The following is a 20,000-nucleotide window of genomic DNA, read 5'->3' as shown; positions in this document are numbered from 1 at the left end:
GAGCAACATCGACCCCGGGACTTATTCTTTTGTAAGCCCAGTACTTATTCTATTCGGTCTTTTTTGGCCGAACCGCTAAGTAACGGGGACATAACCACATCAGCATCGGTTGTCAAGCAATGCTAGGGGGACAAACACAGACACACAAACACACACGCACGCATATATATATGTACATATATACGACGGGCTTCTTTCAGTTTCCGTCTACCAAATCTACTCACAAGGCTTTGGTCGGCCCGAGGCTATAGTAGAAGACACTTGCCCAAGGTGCCACGTAGTGGGACTGAACCCGGAACCATGTGGTTGGTAAACAAGCTACTTACCACATAGCCACTCCTGTATATATATTTGTATATATATATTTGAGGCGTAATGGCCCAGTGGATAGGGCAGCGGACTCATGGTTGTAGGATTGCGGTTTCTATTCCCAGACAGGGCATTGTGAATGTTTATTGAGTAAAAACACCTAAAGCTCCATGTGACTCTGGCAGGGGGTGGTGGCGATCCCTCCTGTACTCTTTCGCCACAACTTTCTCTCACTCTCTCTTCTGTTGGCCTGCTCGCTTAGCCAGCGGTGTGGCGTCATTTGAAGGCTAAAACAATGCGAAGCGCATTGTAACCAGCGATGTGTAGCAACATCTGATAGCCTGGTCGGTCATGGTGATCACGGTGATATATATATATTTGTTTTGCAAGATTTTTGATGTGAAATCGTGTGTTAGAATAATATAATAATAATAATAATAATAATAATAATAACAATAATAATAATAATGATGATGATAATAATAATAATAATAATAATAATAAGTGGGTGTAAACACATGAACAAAATAAGAATAGTCAAAAACAAAAACAGATTACACGAACGGATATAAACAGGAGATACAAATATTACAGGCATTCCCCCCCCCCCACTAACTAAACATAGACGCACACAGAGATATACGCATGCGCAAATGAATACAATAGAAATACAAAATGGCTGACGGTTAGTAAGGAGAGACACACAAATAAGAAAGATGAAAGTAAAGGACCACTGATGCGGTCACAGGAGTGCGACGAAAGAACTCTGGCCGAAATAAGATTAAGATTAATGTAAAAAATAAATAACACTGAAGCAAAGTAACACCAAATATATAGTGTGTGTGTTTTTATTGGCTAAACTGGCAAAATGACCATTCCTAAATACAACAATATATATATATATCATCATCATCATCATCATCGTCGTTTAACGTCCGTTCTCCATGCTAGCATGGGTTGGACGGTTCGACCGGGGATCTGGGAAGCCAGAAGGCTGCACCAGGCTCCAGTCTTATCTGGCAGTGTTTCTACAGCTGGATGCCCTTCCTAACGCCTATATATATATATATATATATATATATATATGTATGCATGTATGAATACATACACACACACACACATATATAAATGTATACATACATATACATATATACATGCATACATACATACATATACACACATATAAATATGTGTATATATATACATATACATTTAACATACAAATATGTTTGAATGTGTTTGATTTTTGAAGGTTTTTATGTTTAGTGATAGACAGAGATGCACTCAAAAACCATTATTCTGACTTTCTTCATTGTAAGGACAGATTCATAGATTTATTGGTAAATAATTAATTGGCTTGCTGGCTTGTTGACAAGCTGGGTAGAACTGTAAGCTATGTGTTAGAGACAATGAAGTCATGTTAAGTCAATGACGATAGTGAAGATGATATTGATGCCAACCAAGATGATGATGAATGTGATAATGGTAGAAGAACCGCAAGTACTTTATGCTCTGTTCCAATGATGGGCACATTGCCAAGTAGTTAGCATGTCGTACTCATTATCCCCAGGTCATGGGTTAGATTCCTGGACCAGGCAGCATGTTTAGTTCTTGAGCAAAACGTTTGTATCAGCAGTCTGGAACCCCTATCTATTTCAGGACATTGACCTCCTGGAAACTGTTCAGAGACATGCAGCCAAGCGAATACCCTCCATCAGGCATCTACCATACTCTGAACTCCTTGCTTTCCTGGACATAGCTACATTGAAGTGCTGACGTCTGGCGTCTGACTTGGTAAACACCCACAAAATTACTAACCATTGTGCCAACAACCACTTTGAGTACCTTTTTGTGTTTCATGTGTCTGACACATGTGGGTATACCTACAAAGTCAGAAAACAGCACAGCTCCCATGAAGCATGGAACAAACTACTTGCATCTGTTGTTAATTGATGAGACATTGCATCCTTTAAAACCTCCATGCTTCCTGAAATTCACCAACACTACACCTGATATCCCCCCTCCATACACATGTATACCATGACTCATACACTTCTGACTTTCCTGACCTTTGTACATAGTTCTATGTACTGTTCATGCACCTTTGATGAGTTGCAGTGCACCTGAGCACTGTACACAATAATTTCATCATTATTATTTTATTTTTATTTCATTTCATGTTGTTCTAGTGCTGTATGGAGACCAACATGTCAAACAATAGACCCAACATTTCTTCTGCATGTCATAAACAGGGGCTAAAAATAAACTATAAAAGCCCTCACCACCAAAGACTACCTGAACAGATCCATGGGCTGGAGGGCTGTCGTCTTAGGGATGCAAAGGTATCGTCTGCCAAGAGTAGAAGGGAATCGCCAACAAATGGTGGATGCAACAATGCACTGTTACAGTACACCTCCCCATACTACTACTTACTACTACTCTTGGGCTACTAACCCCAAGATTCCGAGTTAGATTCCAAGTAGTGACCTGAACTGTAATAATAATAATAATAATAATAATAATAATAATAATAATAATAATGATAATAACAATGATAATAACATCGAAAAATACCTTAGGAATGAGAACCCAGGTTCGAAATTTCCCCAAGACACCTGATGAAAGCTGGAGGGTATATCAACCGAAACGTGTTAACAACAAACAAGATGAGAATAAATATCCGTTGAATGTAAATAATGTACATAATTCCTCATCTCTTAAATATAGAACTGTAAAAAGAAATATATGTCCACACACATAAACAGGAGGAAGGAAGGGAGAAGGAGAGAAACATTAAAATGTCTGATGTTAAATAAGTCAGCATTGAATCAGTAACACCAAATAGACAGCACCAAAACGATTGTACTGAAACATCTCACATCCACCAATCTGTATTGTTACACCTCCCAAAAATGATAAAAAAAAGGTGTTTTACATACCTTACACAGATCGTATATGTTCAGTTTATATGGGTTCTTAAAATCGTCTTTTTTCTTTGTCAGTTCAGTATAGAAAGATTTTTTAGCTTCTGTAAAAAATGATCACTTAATTACAAATTAAAATATTTTCCAAATAGAAATAGATCTCATGTAGAATTGCTCAACTTTCTCAGATATTTTGCATAAGAGAAATTTCTTCTGTTAAATGTTAAGAAAGCTCAATTTAGTACAAGTAAGGTGAAGATAGTGATCAAAATAAATGTGATTTTTTATTAGGACCTGAATGTTATCTGTCTGTCACATGAACTGTGATGCAAATATATCTTCTAGCACTTGGTTTAACACACATGCACAACTGATTCAAACAATAACATATAATCAAATAACGAAATATTAGCCTGTAAACATTCAGATTACCTTACCAAATCATCATCATCATCATCACTTTTTAACATCCGTTTTCCATGCTGGCATGGGTTGGATGGTTTGATTGGGGGACTGGCAAGCCAGGAGGCTGCACCAGACTCCAATCTGATCTGGCAAGGTTTCTACAGCTGGATGCCCTTCCTAATGTCAACCACTCTGAGAGTGTAGTGGGTGCTTTTTATGTGCTACCAGCACGTGGCCAGTCAGGTGTACTGGAATCGACCATGCTTGAATGGTGCTTTTTGCATACCACCAGTATGGGAGCCAGTGAGGTGGCACTGGCAATGACCACACTCAAATAGTGCTTTTTATGTGCCACTGGCACATGAAGCCAGTCAGGTAGTCAGTCGTAATACTTATTCACATTGTTTTCAATTAATCATGTTTTATCTTGTAGCTTCAAGATTTCAGTAATATGACTGTATATTTTTAGAATGACATTGTAGGGTAGTTGCATGAGACCAGAACTGACCAGTTTGAACATAGAACAGGTAGAACGTTTAGACCGGATATGACTGGTTTAAATGCTAATCAGTAACTGTTCTCAAATGAGCACAACTCCTTTTGTCTAACACAGTGGTTCTCAACCATCTTTTTGTCTATGAACCCCATTTGATTCCTATTTTATTCTGATTGGCACCCATATCAAAAGAATCCCCTTATATTTTTATAATTAGTTATTATTAGGGATTGTATTAAAAAAATTATTAAAATATTTTGTGTATTGTAGATGTATAACTAATCTATTACTCTTAAACTTTAACAACAAACTCTTATATGGATCCGCATGGGCCACAGAGATCCCCAAGGCTAGGTCCTGGTCTAACTTGAAAAATTGTCCTTACTATCCTTTCTTCTCCACTCTATCACTCATCATCATCATTTAACGTCCATTGTCCATGCTGGCATGGGTTGGATGGTTTGACGAGGGCTGGCAAGCTGGAAGGCTGCACCAGACACCAGTCTGATTTGGCATGGTTCTCAATGGCTGGATGACTTTCCTAACACCAACCACTCTGAGAGTGTAATGGGAGATTTTACATGCCACCAGCATGGGTGCAATTTGCGTGACACCAGTATCTGCTATGACTACGATTTTACTTGGCTTGATGGGTCTTCTTCTCAAGCATGACATAATGCCAAAGGTCTCAGTCTTTGCCTCTACGAGGCCCAACACTTGAAAGGAACTCAGCCGCTATTTTTTTCTCCCTTTCCTTTTCTATTCCATTGCCTTACACAATCACTTCCCTTTTCTCTTGACAAACTCATTTTTACACCACACTAAATTTGTATATACTCTGCTCCATCCACAAATAATACTAAATTAAGTTGGCAAACAAGCTGAAACTTTGAAGTCACTGTCTACATTTTGCTTATAAAAATAAATAAATATATATATATATAATGTAGACACATATTTAACCCGTTAGTATTTAAACTGGCCATATCTGACCCAAATATTCTACTTTTAAGTTTAAACTAAGCAGATCCAGCCTCTCATGCCTATCCTACAATGTCATTCTTAAAATGAACAATCACATCATTGAAATCTCAAAGCTATGAGATAATCCATGATTAATTCAAAACAATGTGAATAAATAAAGATTACATTTGATAGAGTAATCTGAATTTTAAAGGATTAAATATGGGGTTGTCAGATAAATTCATTTGCTTTTTTCTATTTATTTTAATGCTTTAAAATGTTATTCAAATTAACATCATAATTAGTGTTTCATGTATGTTTTTTCATTCATAGCTCAATTCTTCCTCTACAACTTATGTTTATTACATTCTATTAAGACAACAAGCTGGCAGAAACATTAGCACTCCAGACGAAATGCTTAGTGGTATTTCTTCTGTCTTTATGTTCTGAGTTCAAATTCCACCAAGGTCGACTTTGCCTCTCATCCTTTCGGGGCCGATTAAATAAGTACCAGTTACACACTGGAGTCGATGTAATCAACTTAAGCCTTAATGTAGGTGGAGGTATTGTTTTCAGTTGTGCCATGGACAATATATCTCAAGAACTACTGGATGAATTCGGATGAAACTTTCAGGGATGTTTGGCCTTGTGATTGGCACAAACTGATTAGATTTTGGGATTGATACAGTACCAGGCAAGGATTCTGGATTATTTTTCCATTTTTAAAATTTAACTTTTGAGAGCAGTTGGGTTCATTTTTGGTATTCTCGTTTGTGAGAGCATTTGAGATATTCTCATTTTAAAAATCCTCCCTTGCTAATCATTGAAAGGATGTTGGTGTTACCTTGGTGGAGGTTTGCACTCTCTGAGTGCTTTTGTTGATTTTGAATTTGAATAAATTTGGCATTTTTTCAGACATATGGTGATGGAGTGCCAAGCAGAAAAAAATGAATATGAACAAATTTATCTGACAAACCAATACATATAAAAAGAGACATTCATATGTAGATACATATGAAAGATAACATAAGTATGAAATAATTCTTAGTTTTTATTAAAATTTTTTTTGGTGGGGTGGAGACAGTGTATTTTGAAGTAAATACAGCTACAAATGATAGAATGTAAATATTTATTTCTTTATTGCCCATAGGGGGCTAAACATAGAGGAGACAAACAAGGACAGACAAAAGGATTAAGTTGATTACATCGACTCCAGTGTGTAACTGGTACTTATTTAATCGGCCCCGAAAGGATGAGAGGCAAAGTCGACCTTGGTGGAATTTGAACTCAGAACATAAAGACAGAAGAAATACTGCTAAGCATTTCATCTGGAGTGCTAATGTTTCTGCCAGCTTGTTGTCTTAATAGAATGTAAATATTGATAGTATGTAAAAAAAGATAATTAGCTGTGTGGTAAGAAGCTTGCATACCAACCACATGGTTCTGGGTTCAGTCCCACTGCATGGGCACCTTGGGCAAGTGTCTTCTACTATAGCCTAGTGCCAACCAAAGCCCTGTGAGTAGATTTGTTAGGCAGAAACTGAAAGAAGCCCATTGTATGTATATATATATATATATATATATATATATATATATTTTGGGGCACAGGAGTGGCTGGGTGGTAAGTAGCTTGCTTACCAACCACATGGTTCCAGGTTCAGTCCCGCTGCATGGCACCTTGATCAAGTGTCTTCTACTATAGCCTTGGGCTGACCAAAGCCTTGTGAGGTAATTCGGTAGACGGAAACTGAAAGAAGCCTGTTGTATATGTGTGTGTGTGTGTGTGTGTGTGTGTGTGTGTGTTTGTCCCCCCCCCCGACATTGCTTGACAACCAATGCTGGTGCATTCATGTCCTTGTAACTTAGTGGTTCAGCAAAAGAGATCGATAGAATAAGTACTAGGCTAACAAAGAATAAGTCCTGGTATCGATTTGTTCGACTAAAGGTGGTGCTCCAGCATGGCCGCAGTTGAATGACTGAAATACGTAAAAGAATGTAAACATTATATGTAAATACAATATAAATGATTGTATGTAAATACAATGTCGAAACCCTTCTGCATAGAAAAAAATCAAAGGCTGCCCCCAACTATCATTATCTATAGCTTTATTTGCTTCAAGATAAACCAGTAAAAGAGAAAAAATATTTCACATTCACTGAAAGTTTATGAATTTTTATGATGTCAACAACAAAGATATCCTTTTTACTCTAGGCACAAGGCCTGAAATTTTTGGGGAAGGGGCATGTCGATTAGATTACCCCCCCCCCCCAGTGCAACTGCTACTTGATTTATCAGCCCTGAATGGATGAAACGTAAAGTTTACCTTGGCGGAATTTGAACTTAGAACATAGTAGTAGAAGAAATACCACTAAGCATTTCGCTTGGTATGTTAACGATTCTGCCAGTTGCTGCCTTTCAACAATGCTGATATATGACAGTCAAAGCACACAGATAATTCATGTATGTGTGTGTATGTGTGTGTGTATGCATGCGCGCATGTACATGTGTGTGTGTGTGGGTGTGCTTATGTGCATGCGTGTATGTATATATGGATGAATGTGTGTTAGTGTATATGTGAGCAAAAATATGTCACCTGAAAATAATTATTAGAATAACAAGGAAAATTAAGCGAAATCAAATCAACTGAAGACTTTTAAAACTTTAAATTGTCAAAAACAGAACAGAAAGAGGAATGAAGTATGAAGAACACTTACTGCTACGTTTGTTCCTGAGAATCATTGTCACAATTATTATTGCCAGAATGCTCCAAGACCAAAATTGGTTTATAGACAGAACATTATTCATTACATTGTCCATGATCTGCTTAAGTTGCAGCTGTTTCCAATACGATGACATAACAGACATGACTGGCAATAGAAAGTAATTAACAATGTTACATCATCATCATCATCATCATCATCGTCGTCGTCATCGTCGTCGTCGTTGTCGTCGTCATTGTCGTCATCTTCATCGTCATCACAACCATTATGACTACCACCATAGACATTGTTGTTGTTGTCATCACCACCATCACCACCATCACAACTACTATCACCACCACCACCACCACCACCACCACCACCACCACTCTCACCACCATCACAACTACCATCGCCACTACCACTGCTGCTATCACCCACCACCCACCATCACCACCATCAGCATTGTCGTCGTTGTTGCTATCATCATTGTAGCTGTCATCGTCATCATTATCATCATAATCACAACCATAACTATCTTCACCACCGCCACTTCTGTCACCAGCACCTCCATCGTCATTGTTGCCATTCTCCTGCTTCTCCTTTTCTTCCTCCTCTTCCTCTTCCTCCTCTTTATTATATATCCTTAGCATCTTAATCGTAGTAGTCGTCACTAATGACTTCCCTTTATAATTTAATCCATGCCAACATCAGCATGATGAAATTAATTTAGCAATATTTTATCATCATCATCATTATCTTAACAACACCATCAACACTACCATTGTCAGCTCAAAGTCCTCTTCGTTTGCATAACCGTCATTGTGATTATGATAATTGTCATCATTCTTGTTGCTATTATCATCAACATCACCATCATGATTATGATAACGTTATCTTCATCACATCATTTACCTGGTATCATATCCAACTCTGTAATTATAGCCATCTTAACAATCACAATTGTTGTAATCGTCAGTCAAACCATCCAACCTATGCCAGCATGGAAAGCAGACATGAAACAATGATCATGATGAAGATGATGAAAATCATTATTATCCTCAACATCATCTTTATCACCATTGCCATCATCATCATCATCATTATCATTGTTCTTGTAATCGTTGTCATTATCACAAATGTCATTGTCATACTTTGTCTTCTTCAAATCTGATGCAATCTAATACATGCACTCTTAACCACTACACTACGGGCATAGTGGTTAAGAGAGCGGGCTATTAACCCCAAGATTCTGAGTACGATTCCAAGCAGTGACCAGAATAATAATAATAATAATAATTATAATAATAATAATAATAATAATAATAATAATAATAATAATAATAATAATAACAATAACAACATCGAAAAATACCTTAGGAATGAGAACCGAGGTTTGAAATTTCCTCAAGACACCTGATGAAGGCTGGAGGGTATATCAGCTGAAATGGTGTGTTAATAACAAACAAGATGAGGACAAATATCCGTTGAATGTAAATAATGTAAATAATGATGCAATCTATATTTGTAACAATACAATACAAGAAAAAAAGTTATATTTCCATGTAACATTAATGGAAATTTCAAAATCAATCATAAAATTCCCAATGAATTCCGACTGAACAATTTCGCTAACTTTAAAACTTGCATTAGTCAAATTATTTTCTGTGTAGGTTGATGTCATTGTCGTTGTCGCCATCATTTAACATCCATTTTCCATGCTGGCATGGGTTGGCTGGTTTGATAGGAGCTGCACCAAGTTCCATTGCCTGTTTTGGAATGGTTTCTATGGCTGGAGGCCCTTTCTTATAGCAACCACTTTATAGAATGTATTGGGTGCTTTTTTACATGGCACCAACACAAGTGCTTTTCACATGGCACCAGCACCAACAGGATCCCCTATTGTTGGAATCATTGAGTGCTCAACTGGTATTTATTTTATCGACCCCTGAGTGGACGAAAGGCAAAGTTGACCTTGTGTTGTAACCTAGTTACTCGTTGCCATTTATTGCAGTATTGTCACAATTAATGACGATACTTGTTTACACTATACCCATGTAGTAACAATAAAACATATAACAAAGCAGGTTAATAACAATGTAATAATGCAACAAACTCTCCATGAATTATACATGAACCAACAAACGATATTCCGACAAACTACCAAAACGACACCTTACGACTTCCTGCGATTAATGCCTACTCTCTCTCTGTCTCTCACTCAGACCACTACTATTTATAGTTGTTTGGTTAAGTTTATTCTCACTGGGGGTGTCTTGACTCTTGCTACAACACCTTGGGAGATTTTGAACTCAGAATGTAAAGACAGGCAAATTGCTGCTAACCTTTTTGCCGAGGCAATGCTAACACTTCTGCCAGCTCACTACCTTCATTCAGTGAAAAATATTAATCTTAGTTTATTGAGGAAAAAATATAGAGGCTAATCTGCATTGCAGAGGTATGGTAATCTCAGTGACTAGGAATTTTAAAACTTTACAATGAAAAGGAATGCCATACAACATTTTAAACTTGTTGATAATTCTTAATTAAAGTTAAATATAGGCATAGGAGTGGCTGTGTGGTAAGTGGCTTGCTTACCAACCACATAGTTCAGGGTTCAGTCCCACTGCATGGCACCTTGGGCAAGTGTCTTCTACAAGGCTTTGGTCGGCCCGAGGCTATAGTAGAAGACACTTACCCAAGGTACGACGCAGTGGGACTGAACCTGGAACCATGTGGTTTGTAAGCAAGCTACATACCACACAGCTACGCCTATGCCTAATAAAAACAAAAAAATCCAGGATGGTCACAGCTGGAACAGTTTTGATCCTTTATTTATCCAATCAGAGCTGGTCTGAGGCTAAACAAACTCTGCAACAACATTAGATTGTCCCATTTTCTCCCATGCTTGCTTGCTTACTCCACTGATAGAATGTCAGTTCTGGTATTTCAAAAATTAACTGCACAAGCCTTGGAAATTGAAGCATTTTTTAACAATGCTCACAAAGCAAAATAAATATTAAAACAGTTTTTTGAAAATAATGTATTTTAAACAAATCATTTAGTTATTAAGTATGCAGCTTATGTCTATCAACAAGGCATACACTGGGTGGTATTTGGGTTGTATTTAAATTGAAATCATTTATATGAAGTAAAAAATGCAATAGAAATATGTCCATACAATAACAGGAACATAGCAACACTACTTATTTCTCATGTTGGGGGCAATAACAGAAATAGTGTAGCTGGTAGTGGATGAAAGAATTCAGATGGCTCAAAGTGATGATTTTCTGGGGGAGTGCCTTTGAGTCTGCTGTATAAGTGTGTACAGGCTGTGGAGCTGAGTGGTAAACTCAAGGGCTGCCCCAGGTAGCACACTCTCTAGCTACATCACTGTAAAAAGCACCTGTGCTGGTGCCATGTAAAAAGTGGCTGTGCTGGTGCCATGGAAAAAACACTGGTCTGGTGTCACATCAAAAACACCCAGTACACTCTCTAAAGTGGTTAGTATTTTGAAAGGCATCCAGCCATAGAAAGCATGCTAAAACAGACAAGTGGAAGCTGATGCAGCTCTCCAGCTTGCCAGCTCCAGTTAAACTGTCCATCCCAAGCCAGCATGGAAAACAAGCAGTAAATGATGGCAATGATAAAAATAATAATAATTATGCAATACTAGTTCTAAATACCTTCAAATGCTGATCATATATTTTTGTTCTTTTATTGGTTTCAGTTATTTGACTGTGGCCATTCTGGGGCACTACCTTCAAGGACTTAGTTGTTTATATTAATGCCATTATTTTGTTTGGTATATATTTTATTGATTTCATAAGAGGCAAAGGGTAAAGTTGCTTAGGTGTGAAACAAGGTAACTGAGATGGAAACAAAAATCCTGCAAATTCTATTTTATTCAACACACCAATTCCATCAGCATGGCAATAAGCAGAAACACAATGCATATGTAAGTAGATGTACATGCATATGCACTCACAGAAGTACGTGAGATTTTGCACAATTTCTGTTCACCAAAATTCACTTAGAAGTCTTTGATCAAACTAAGCTACGATAGAGGACATTTACTGAATGTGGTGCCCAGAGCGATCATACTGCAAACCTTATGCCTTCAAGGTTGATGAATATATGCATGTTGTTAAAATATGAGGCCTACCTTCCAGAGTAGGGAAAATAACATTTTTTATCTGCTAACTGGAAATTTCTCAATAAACAACAATGGCAGTATGTGCAAGAATTTACCAATTTTGATATTTTGTTCAAAGTTACAAATAGCTACAATAGAATGTTATACTTCTCTGGTAGACAGGGAACACAGCTTCTGGAACCAATGACAGGGTTTCTAATAGCAAACTCATCATCATCATCATCATCATCATTTAACGTCCATTTTCCATGCTGGCATGGGTTGGACGGTTTTACTGGCATCCGGGAAGCCAGGAGGCCACACCAGGTGCCAATCTGATCTGGCAGTGTTTCTACAGCTGGATGCCCTTCCTAACACCAACCACTCCAAGGGTGTTGTGGGTACTTTTTACATGCAACAGGCTCAAGGGACCAGAGGAGCTGGCATTGACCATGACTGGATGGTGCTTTTTACATGCCACCGGCATGGAAGCCAGTCAAAGCGGCACTGGTATCGGCTACATTCAGATGGTGCTTTTTACATGCTTTTTACATGCTACCGGCACAGGGTACAACTACAATTTCCATTTAATTTGATTTTCATATTGCTGATGTTGATGTACTTGTCTCAATAGGTCTCCTCAAGCATGGCATGTCACCCTATGATCCAAGGTACTTTTGAGTGAGGCTGATTTGCTGGTATAAAGGTATTACACTTAGTCAAACTGATTTTATAATTTTTACTCTATCATTTAGATCCCAGATATATTTCAATAGTGAAGTAATAAGAAATCATTCTGTATATCTGAATGTGTGCATATATTACAAGCACATTTTTTAAAAAAGATTCTTCAGCCCTATATGCTTTATTTGTTTCAGAGCCATTGCCAAAAGAGACCTTAATTTGATAAACTTATCCTGTAGAAAGTTACACATCATCAAGAGAGAAGCTATTAGGATTGTTACAATTGCATAGACAGAGTTTTACATATTTATACTAGAAAGGTTCCTAGTGTTTATACTGGCTATGGAAGCAGTGAAGCTTTTAAGGCAACTACAACTCACTGTAACACAACTTTTATCGACAGACTTATGACATTTAAAGTCTATGGGAAATTCTTAAACAAATTATATATGCATTCTACTCTATGCATCAAGTACTTTTTTACCATCTTGTAAATGCATCAATATGCACACACACACACACACATTTACGTTCATTCATTTATTCATTTTGTCCATTTTCCAGCATTGAATTTTGTCTATTTTCTAGCATAGGTTAACTAAAAATTTTGTGGTACTGTTTTACAGCCAGATGCCCTCCCAATCATTAAGTCTTATCCGTTTTTCAAGTAAGGGGTCCCTTATTTCATATGTCTTTAAAGGGGCAAAGCCAGCAGATGACTCGCTGACAGGATAGGGGGAATGACATCACTGGTTGTAGCTGAGTGATTTTTAGAGAAGTGCTGATGTCAGCAAATACTTACACACACTCATACATATATGCGCCTATTTACTCATATACTTACACCCGCCCCCACACATCATGTGATTGTGCAGATTATCAGATGTTGTTATACCATGCTGGTCACAATGTGACTTGCATCATTTTAGCTTTCAAATGATACCACCACACTGGCTAGGCAAGCAGGCTAATGTTCCCCCGAGATCGGAAGGCTATTCAGTTACAGGGGTGACCCATTTACAGCTGAGTGGACTGGGACAACATGAAATAAAGTGTTTTGCTCAAGAACACAATGTGCAGCTGGTTTGGGAGTGAAAACCACAATCTGATGATCGTGAGTGCAATGCACCTAATCACTAGGCCATGTGCCTTCTCACACACACACACACATAGGGAGAAAGAATGAGAGAGTGGCAGAGAGAGAGAGAGAGAGAGAGAGAGAGAGAGAGAGAGAGAGAGAGAGTGGCCGAGAGAGAGGGAGAGAGAGTGAGAGAGAGAGAGAGAGAGAGAGAGAGAGGAGAGAGAGAGAGAGAGAGCGAAAGGCCTGACTGCTTGAATAAAAAGTTCACTTCCCAACCACATTGTTCCAGGTTCAGTCCTACTTCTTGTCCCATTGAGTATGTGTCGTCTACTATAGTACTATTGCCCTGGGCCAATCAAAGCCTTGTGATGACAGAAACTGAAAGAAGCCCATTCAGTTTTCTATCTACCAAATCCACTGACAACTCACAAGTTTTTGGTTGGCTAAGGGGTTTATTGGAAACTTACTGGAAGTGCTGCACAGTGGGACCGATACCTAAGTTGGAGTGATTTTTACTAATTTAAATTTATTTATATAATGATAGTTATTTATATTTTGTTTTGTTGTATGTTTGGACTAAAATAGATGTGTAACCTTTTGTTCACCAGGCAGGTTAAGACAAGCTGAGTTAAATACTCTGTTAATACGGAGGGTGAAATATTAGTCATCATTCTTTCAATGGATGTGATTTAAATGAAGGCTTTCTTTGCACAAATCAGACAATGCAGCAAAATGTCCACTGTTTCATTTCTACTCTCCAAGTGTTTTCATATCCCACAATGCTTTTCTATCACTTCAGAACATCAGACAATATTGGCATCAAAGAATATGGTTTTTTTTATTGTAATTTATAAAGGAAAACAATTTTTATTTTTATTTTTCACTTTACGAATAATCTCAAGCCAATTAGAGAGCTTGAGAAATGGTGAGCAGTGGGGGAGAGGCAGAGACAGAAAAACAGAGTGCATGTGTGTGTGTGTGTGTGTGAGAGAGAGAGAGAGAGAGAGAGAGGGAGAAAGAGGGGAGAGAGAAGGAGAAGGAAAGAGAGGGATGAGAGAGAGGGGGAGGGAAGGAGAAGGAGGGAGATGGATGAGAGAGGGAGAGAGGAAGAGAATCATGCTAAGAGAAGAGAGAGAAAAAGACAGGTAAAAACAGTGAGAGACAGGGAGCAAATAAATTGAGAAAGATAAAGAGAGAGAGGAGGGAGAGAGGGGGAGAGAGAAAGGAAGAGATTATAAAGAGACTGACAAACAGAGAAAGAGAGAGAAAGTGATACCTCTTTTAACTGATGAAATATAAACTGTCTGGATATTTTCAAGACTGTCATCTGTCAAAGATTCCATGTTGCTTAATTAAACCAATCTCTATGAGAAATAGAAAAGAAGCAGACTTCTTTATAAATTACGCACAAATTTTCCACAAACAAACACACACACAACACACACACACATTTAGCTATATGTTCTTTATACAGAAGACACGCTTGGAAAATTTTCATATGTATGTTTCCCTGGTTATCATCATCATCATCATTATCATCATCAATGTGATCTGGCAAACTTTCTACAGCTGGATGCCCTTGCTAACCCCAACCACTCAAAGAGTGTAGTGGGTGCTTTTACATGCCCAAGGTGCCACACAGTGGGAGTGAACTCAGAACCATATAGTTGGTAAGCAAGCTACTTATCACACAGCCACTCTTGCACACACAGTCACACACACACACACACACACACATACATATATATAATTTTTGTCTCTTTTTATGGAAACAAAAGGGTTTGTAGGACTGCAAGAAAGAAGTGCTCAAATGTAATTGAGACAGATGTATATATGATCATATATTTGGAGGTATGTTGTTCACTCAAATTTGATGCTTGTTCTATGATCAATGTTTCTTTATATCATCATCATCATTGTCGTTTAAATGGATGTTAAACGATGATGATGATGATGATGATGATATACACACACACACACATATGTATATGTATGTGTATATGTTTGTGTGTCTGTGTTTGCCCCACTGTCACTTGACAACCAATGTTGGCGTGTTTATGTCCCCGTAACTTATCGATTCTGCAAAAGTGACCGATAGAATAAGTACTAGGCTTACAAAGTATAAGTCGTGGGGTTGATTTGTTTGGCTAAAATGGTGGTGCTCCAGCATGGCCGCAGTCAAAATGACTGAAACCACTAAAAGATTAAAAGAACCTCTCTATTTAAGACCTGTTGCTGGAAAATTGTGCAGTTCCTTTTGGATTAATATCCCTGGTCCTTAGTAACGAAATACTTTCTGAGAAGTTTCTTTCTAACTCATGATGTCATCAGCCTCACATGTTTTTTATCTTTTATCTTTTTCTTTATCTTTTACTTGTTTCAGTCATGAGACTGCGGTCACTTTTGCCAAATCTCTAAGTTACTGGTTGTCAAGTGGTGGTGATAGAGAACAAACAAAGACATGAATACACACACACACACATTCAGGTTTTGTCAAGTAAATTCACTTACAAGGTTTTTGTTGGCCCAAGACTATAGTAGAAGACACTGACCCAAGTTGCCATGCAGTGGGACTGAACCATGTGGTTTGGAAGTAAACTTCTTAACCATACAACCATGCTTGCCCCTCGGAAGATTTAGTCTATGGATGGACTTCAACATTTGGGGGTTAGGAGATGTTGTCGAAAGGATATGCTGCAACTTTCAACACACCGTTTCAATTGCAACTGTGTTTTTATCTTACATAGAGACAACTAATATCATTATTGATGAAGAAATTTCTGGAATGGTTTAACAACTTTAGCATCAACAGGTCAGATCTCTCATCTATCACCCAATCAATCAGACCAAATTGCAGTATAAGTGTTTATTGATACAATAAACACATTGTGGGTTATTGATATGTATGCATGTCATTGTTCAATTTTATTTCAAGATTTCTTGCCAATAGAGAAAGAGCTGGTTTCTAATCTAGATCCAATTTCAACATCAAAAACAGGGTATTTTTGTATGTATGTATCTATTTTTCAATTATGATAAATCTTCCACTGAGGAGGGAGCCGGTTTCCAACAAAGATACAAGGCTCCATTTTTGGGATGTAGTTAAGACAGACAAATTCACATTTGGAACTTGAGAAAAGTTTTGCATATTTTTACTGTTCCACTCACAAATTGGACTTGTAGTGTACGAATCAGCCGGTCAATTTCTCTTTCTGAAAATCCCAATTTATCTAGATTCTCCTTTAAGCATTTACTAACAAAATCTAGTGCTCTAATTATTATTGGTATGAATATAAATTCATAGTCTGGATATAGTAGTTGGAGGTTTCAAAGCAGTTGTCCATAGATATCCTCTTTTTCTTTCTTTTTCTTTGATTTTCAAGGAGATATTTATATCTACAGGGCAGCTGACCTCTATGATAGTACATACCTCTGCCCCTCTGTCCCAAACAACAATATCTGACCTGTTATGCTTACGTTTGACAGAGGTTTTGATGGGAATATTCCACCAGTATTCCTTGAGTTGGTGTTTATGAATGTATACTACAACAGAAGAATTTTCTGTCTGTCTGTCTGTCTGTCTGTCTGTCTGTCTGTCTGTATGTATGTATGTATGTATGTATGTATGTATGTATGTATGTATGTATATATATGTATGGCACGTAAGAAGCACCAGCCGATTGTGGCCATTTCCAGTCTCCCCTGGCACCTGTGCCGGTGGCACGTAAAAAGCACCCACTACACTCATGGAGTGGTTGGTGTTAGGAGGGGCATCCAGCTGTAGAAACACTGCCAGATCAGACTGGAGCCTGGTGCAGCCTCCTGGCTTCCCAGACCCCAGTTGAACCATCCAACCCATTCTGGCATGGAAAACGGACGTTAACGATGAAGATGATGATGATGATATATATATAGATATATATATATATATATTATATATAATATCATATATTATATAATATATATATATATATACACGAGAATCAGTTAATTATGATTTTTGTTCAATATATTCCCCACTCAGATTCACACACTTATTGCAGCAGTCACATCGTTTTTTCTAAGCCTTCTAAAAGAACTCTGAAGTTTAGGCCTCCACCAGGCCCCTCGCGCGACACCCTTAAAGCCAGGAACTTTTCAGCAACCCTTCGTATATATATATATATATATATATATATATAATATATATATATATTATATATATATAATATATATATACGAAGGGTTGCTGAAAAGTATATATATATAATAATATATATATATATATTATTATATATATATATATATATATTATATATATAATATATAGATATATATATATACATATATATATATAGATAGATAGATATATGTATGTATGTATGTATGTATGTTGTATGTATGTATGTATGTATGTATGTATGTATGTATGCATGTGTGTTGTGTGTAGGTATGTATGCATGTATGTATGCATGTATGTGTGTGTGTATGTATGTATGTATGTTTGGATGGATGGATTGCCAGATAGATGGATGGATATGCTTGTATATTGATGCGAAAGCTAGAGTGTGTGTGTGTGTTGAAGGCACGAATCGACTCCAGTGCTTATTTTTATTCCTGTTTCTAATTTTAACGACTCCTTTTTGTTGAACCGCTAAGTCTCAGGAACGTAAACAAATCAACACTGGTTGTCAAGCGGTGTTAGGAAGCAAACACACACACACACACACACACACACACGCACACACACATATTATACATACACATTATACACACACATGTATTATACTATATATACACTCACGCATGCACGCACACACATATAGACATGCATAAATGTAAGGTATACACGTTGCATTATTTAGGCATAACGAACACAACCGAGTAAAGAGATAAATCTCTCTCTATATAAAGCTGAAGTTGTCTGTGTATGACAGGTTTGGTAGCCTTCAACTAACACTATCTCCTCCGAGACCCTGCGGCGCAAGCTGACCAAACTTGAGAGTATGATAGAAGAAGGCTTGCTCTTCTTTCCGGATAAGAAAAAAAGAAAAAATTCAAATCGGACCAGGTTAACACCAAAAATTATTTACATCAAAAAGGTGCTTTTTTTCTATGAAAATCCCTGCCATTTTTCAGTGTATTTCAACCAGAAAAAATTCATTTAAAGAGAATAATAAGCTACATAATGCAAAACTTTTACTTTTCAAAAATTCCAATTCCAAAGGGTCGAAACAAACCCGAGCAATGCCGGGCGATACTGCTAGTTAGCTTTAAAGTGTTTGTTTTCTTTTTCTTGTGAAGAAATACTTGGTAAAATAACTGAAAATAATGACTCTCTTATAACAGAGAAAATATGAATGAAAAGTTAAGTATTTCATTAGAAATACTTAAATTTTCATTCAAATTTTCCCAGACAAATAGTACCTAATATCAATAATAGTGAATTTCCGACATCAGAAGTCCGATGTACGTAGCTCATAATGTTAACTTACAACATGCATTATAGTCTTTCATATCGGGACAAATAATCAGAAATAAGATAAATATTTGCTATGAGATAAAGATACGTGACCTTGGGATACTCTAAACAAAATCTGTGGACGGAGAAAATGTTTGAAGTTAGAAGAAATCTGAGCGATTCAATCAATGTGTTAATGGCAGGCAGGACTGTTGGTTAAAATGGTTGAATAGCAGACGACAGTTGTGTGGGATAGATAGAGAGGGAGAAAGAATAGAAAGAGAGAAAAAAGAGAAAGGGGATAGAGAGATAGAAGGAGGGGGAGATATATACATATAAAAGGAGAGATAGATAGATAGATAGATACAGAGCGAGAGAGAGAGTGAGAGAGAATAGAGTAAAGGTTAGAAGGATAAACAGGGAGAGTTAACATCGAGTAGGACAAATAGATATAAATATAGATATAGATGCAAACGCACACATAGATACGAATATACATACACAACATATGCATACACATACGCACGTCCTCTCTCTCTCTCTCTCTCTCTCTCTCTCTCTCTCTCTTTCTTTCTCTCTCTCTTTTCTCTCACACACGAACACATTTGTATGTCTGGCTATCTCTATATTTCTAAGTATGTACGTATCTAAGTGTGTGTACATACGTATATACACATATATTGTATAATATGACATTATATACATACATGCATGCATACACACACACACACACACACACAACGACTAATATGAAATATCATTAATATCTTTTCCAGGTGGTGCTATTTATTTAGACATGGACTAGGTAAATTCTAGCCGAAACTTAAGTGTATGTATGTATGTATGTATGTATGTGTGTGTGT

The 20,000-nt window shown here is 37.3% G+C and overlaps 1 protein-coding gene across 2 annotated transcripts in view; it reads right to left on the bottom strand.

The window, feature by feature from the left end:
* LOC115216592 (ankyrin-1) overlaps positions 1–19,438 on the bottom strand; it is a 46,910-nt gene extending 27,472 nt beyond the window's left edge. Inside the window, exons 1-4 of one of the 2 annotated variants that reach the window (XM_029786058.2) lie at positions 19,252–19,438; positions 14,974–15,061; positions 7,813–7,965; positions 3,249–3,337 (exon numbers count right to left, since the gene is read on the bottom strand). In XM_029786058.2, the coding sequence (XP_029641918.1) occupies positions 3,249–3,337; positions 7,813–7,965; positions 14,974–15,040 (309 nt within the window). In that variant the 5' untranslated portion in view covers positions 15,041–15,061; positions 19,252–19,438. The remainder of the gene's footprint in view (positions 1–3,248; positions 3,338–7,812; positions 7,966–14,973; positions 15,062–19,251) is intronic. The other variant, XM_036506360.1, reaches the window with a different exon arrangement.
* Positions 19,439–20,000: the final 562 nt, after the last annotated feature.

Source organism: Octopus sinensis, linkage group LG10 (genome assembly GCF_006345805.1).
Source record: "Octopus sinensis linkage group LG10, ASM634580v1, whole genome shotgun sequence".
Lineage (NCBI taxonomy): Eukaryota > Metazoa > Mollusca > Cephalopoda > Octopoda > Octopodidae > Octopus > Octopus sinensis.
The sequence above is the reverse complement of the archived record's forward strand: the minus strand, read 5'-3'. Positions and strand labels throughout refer to the sequence as shown.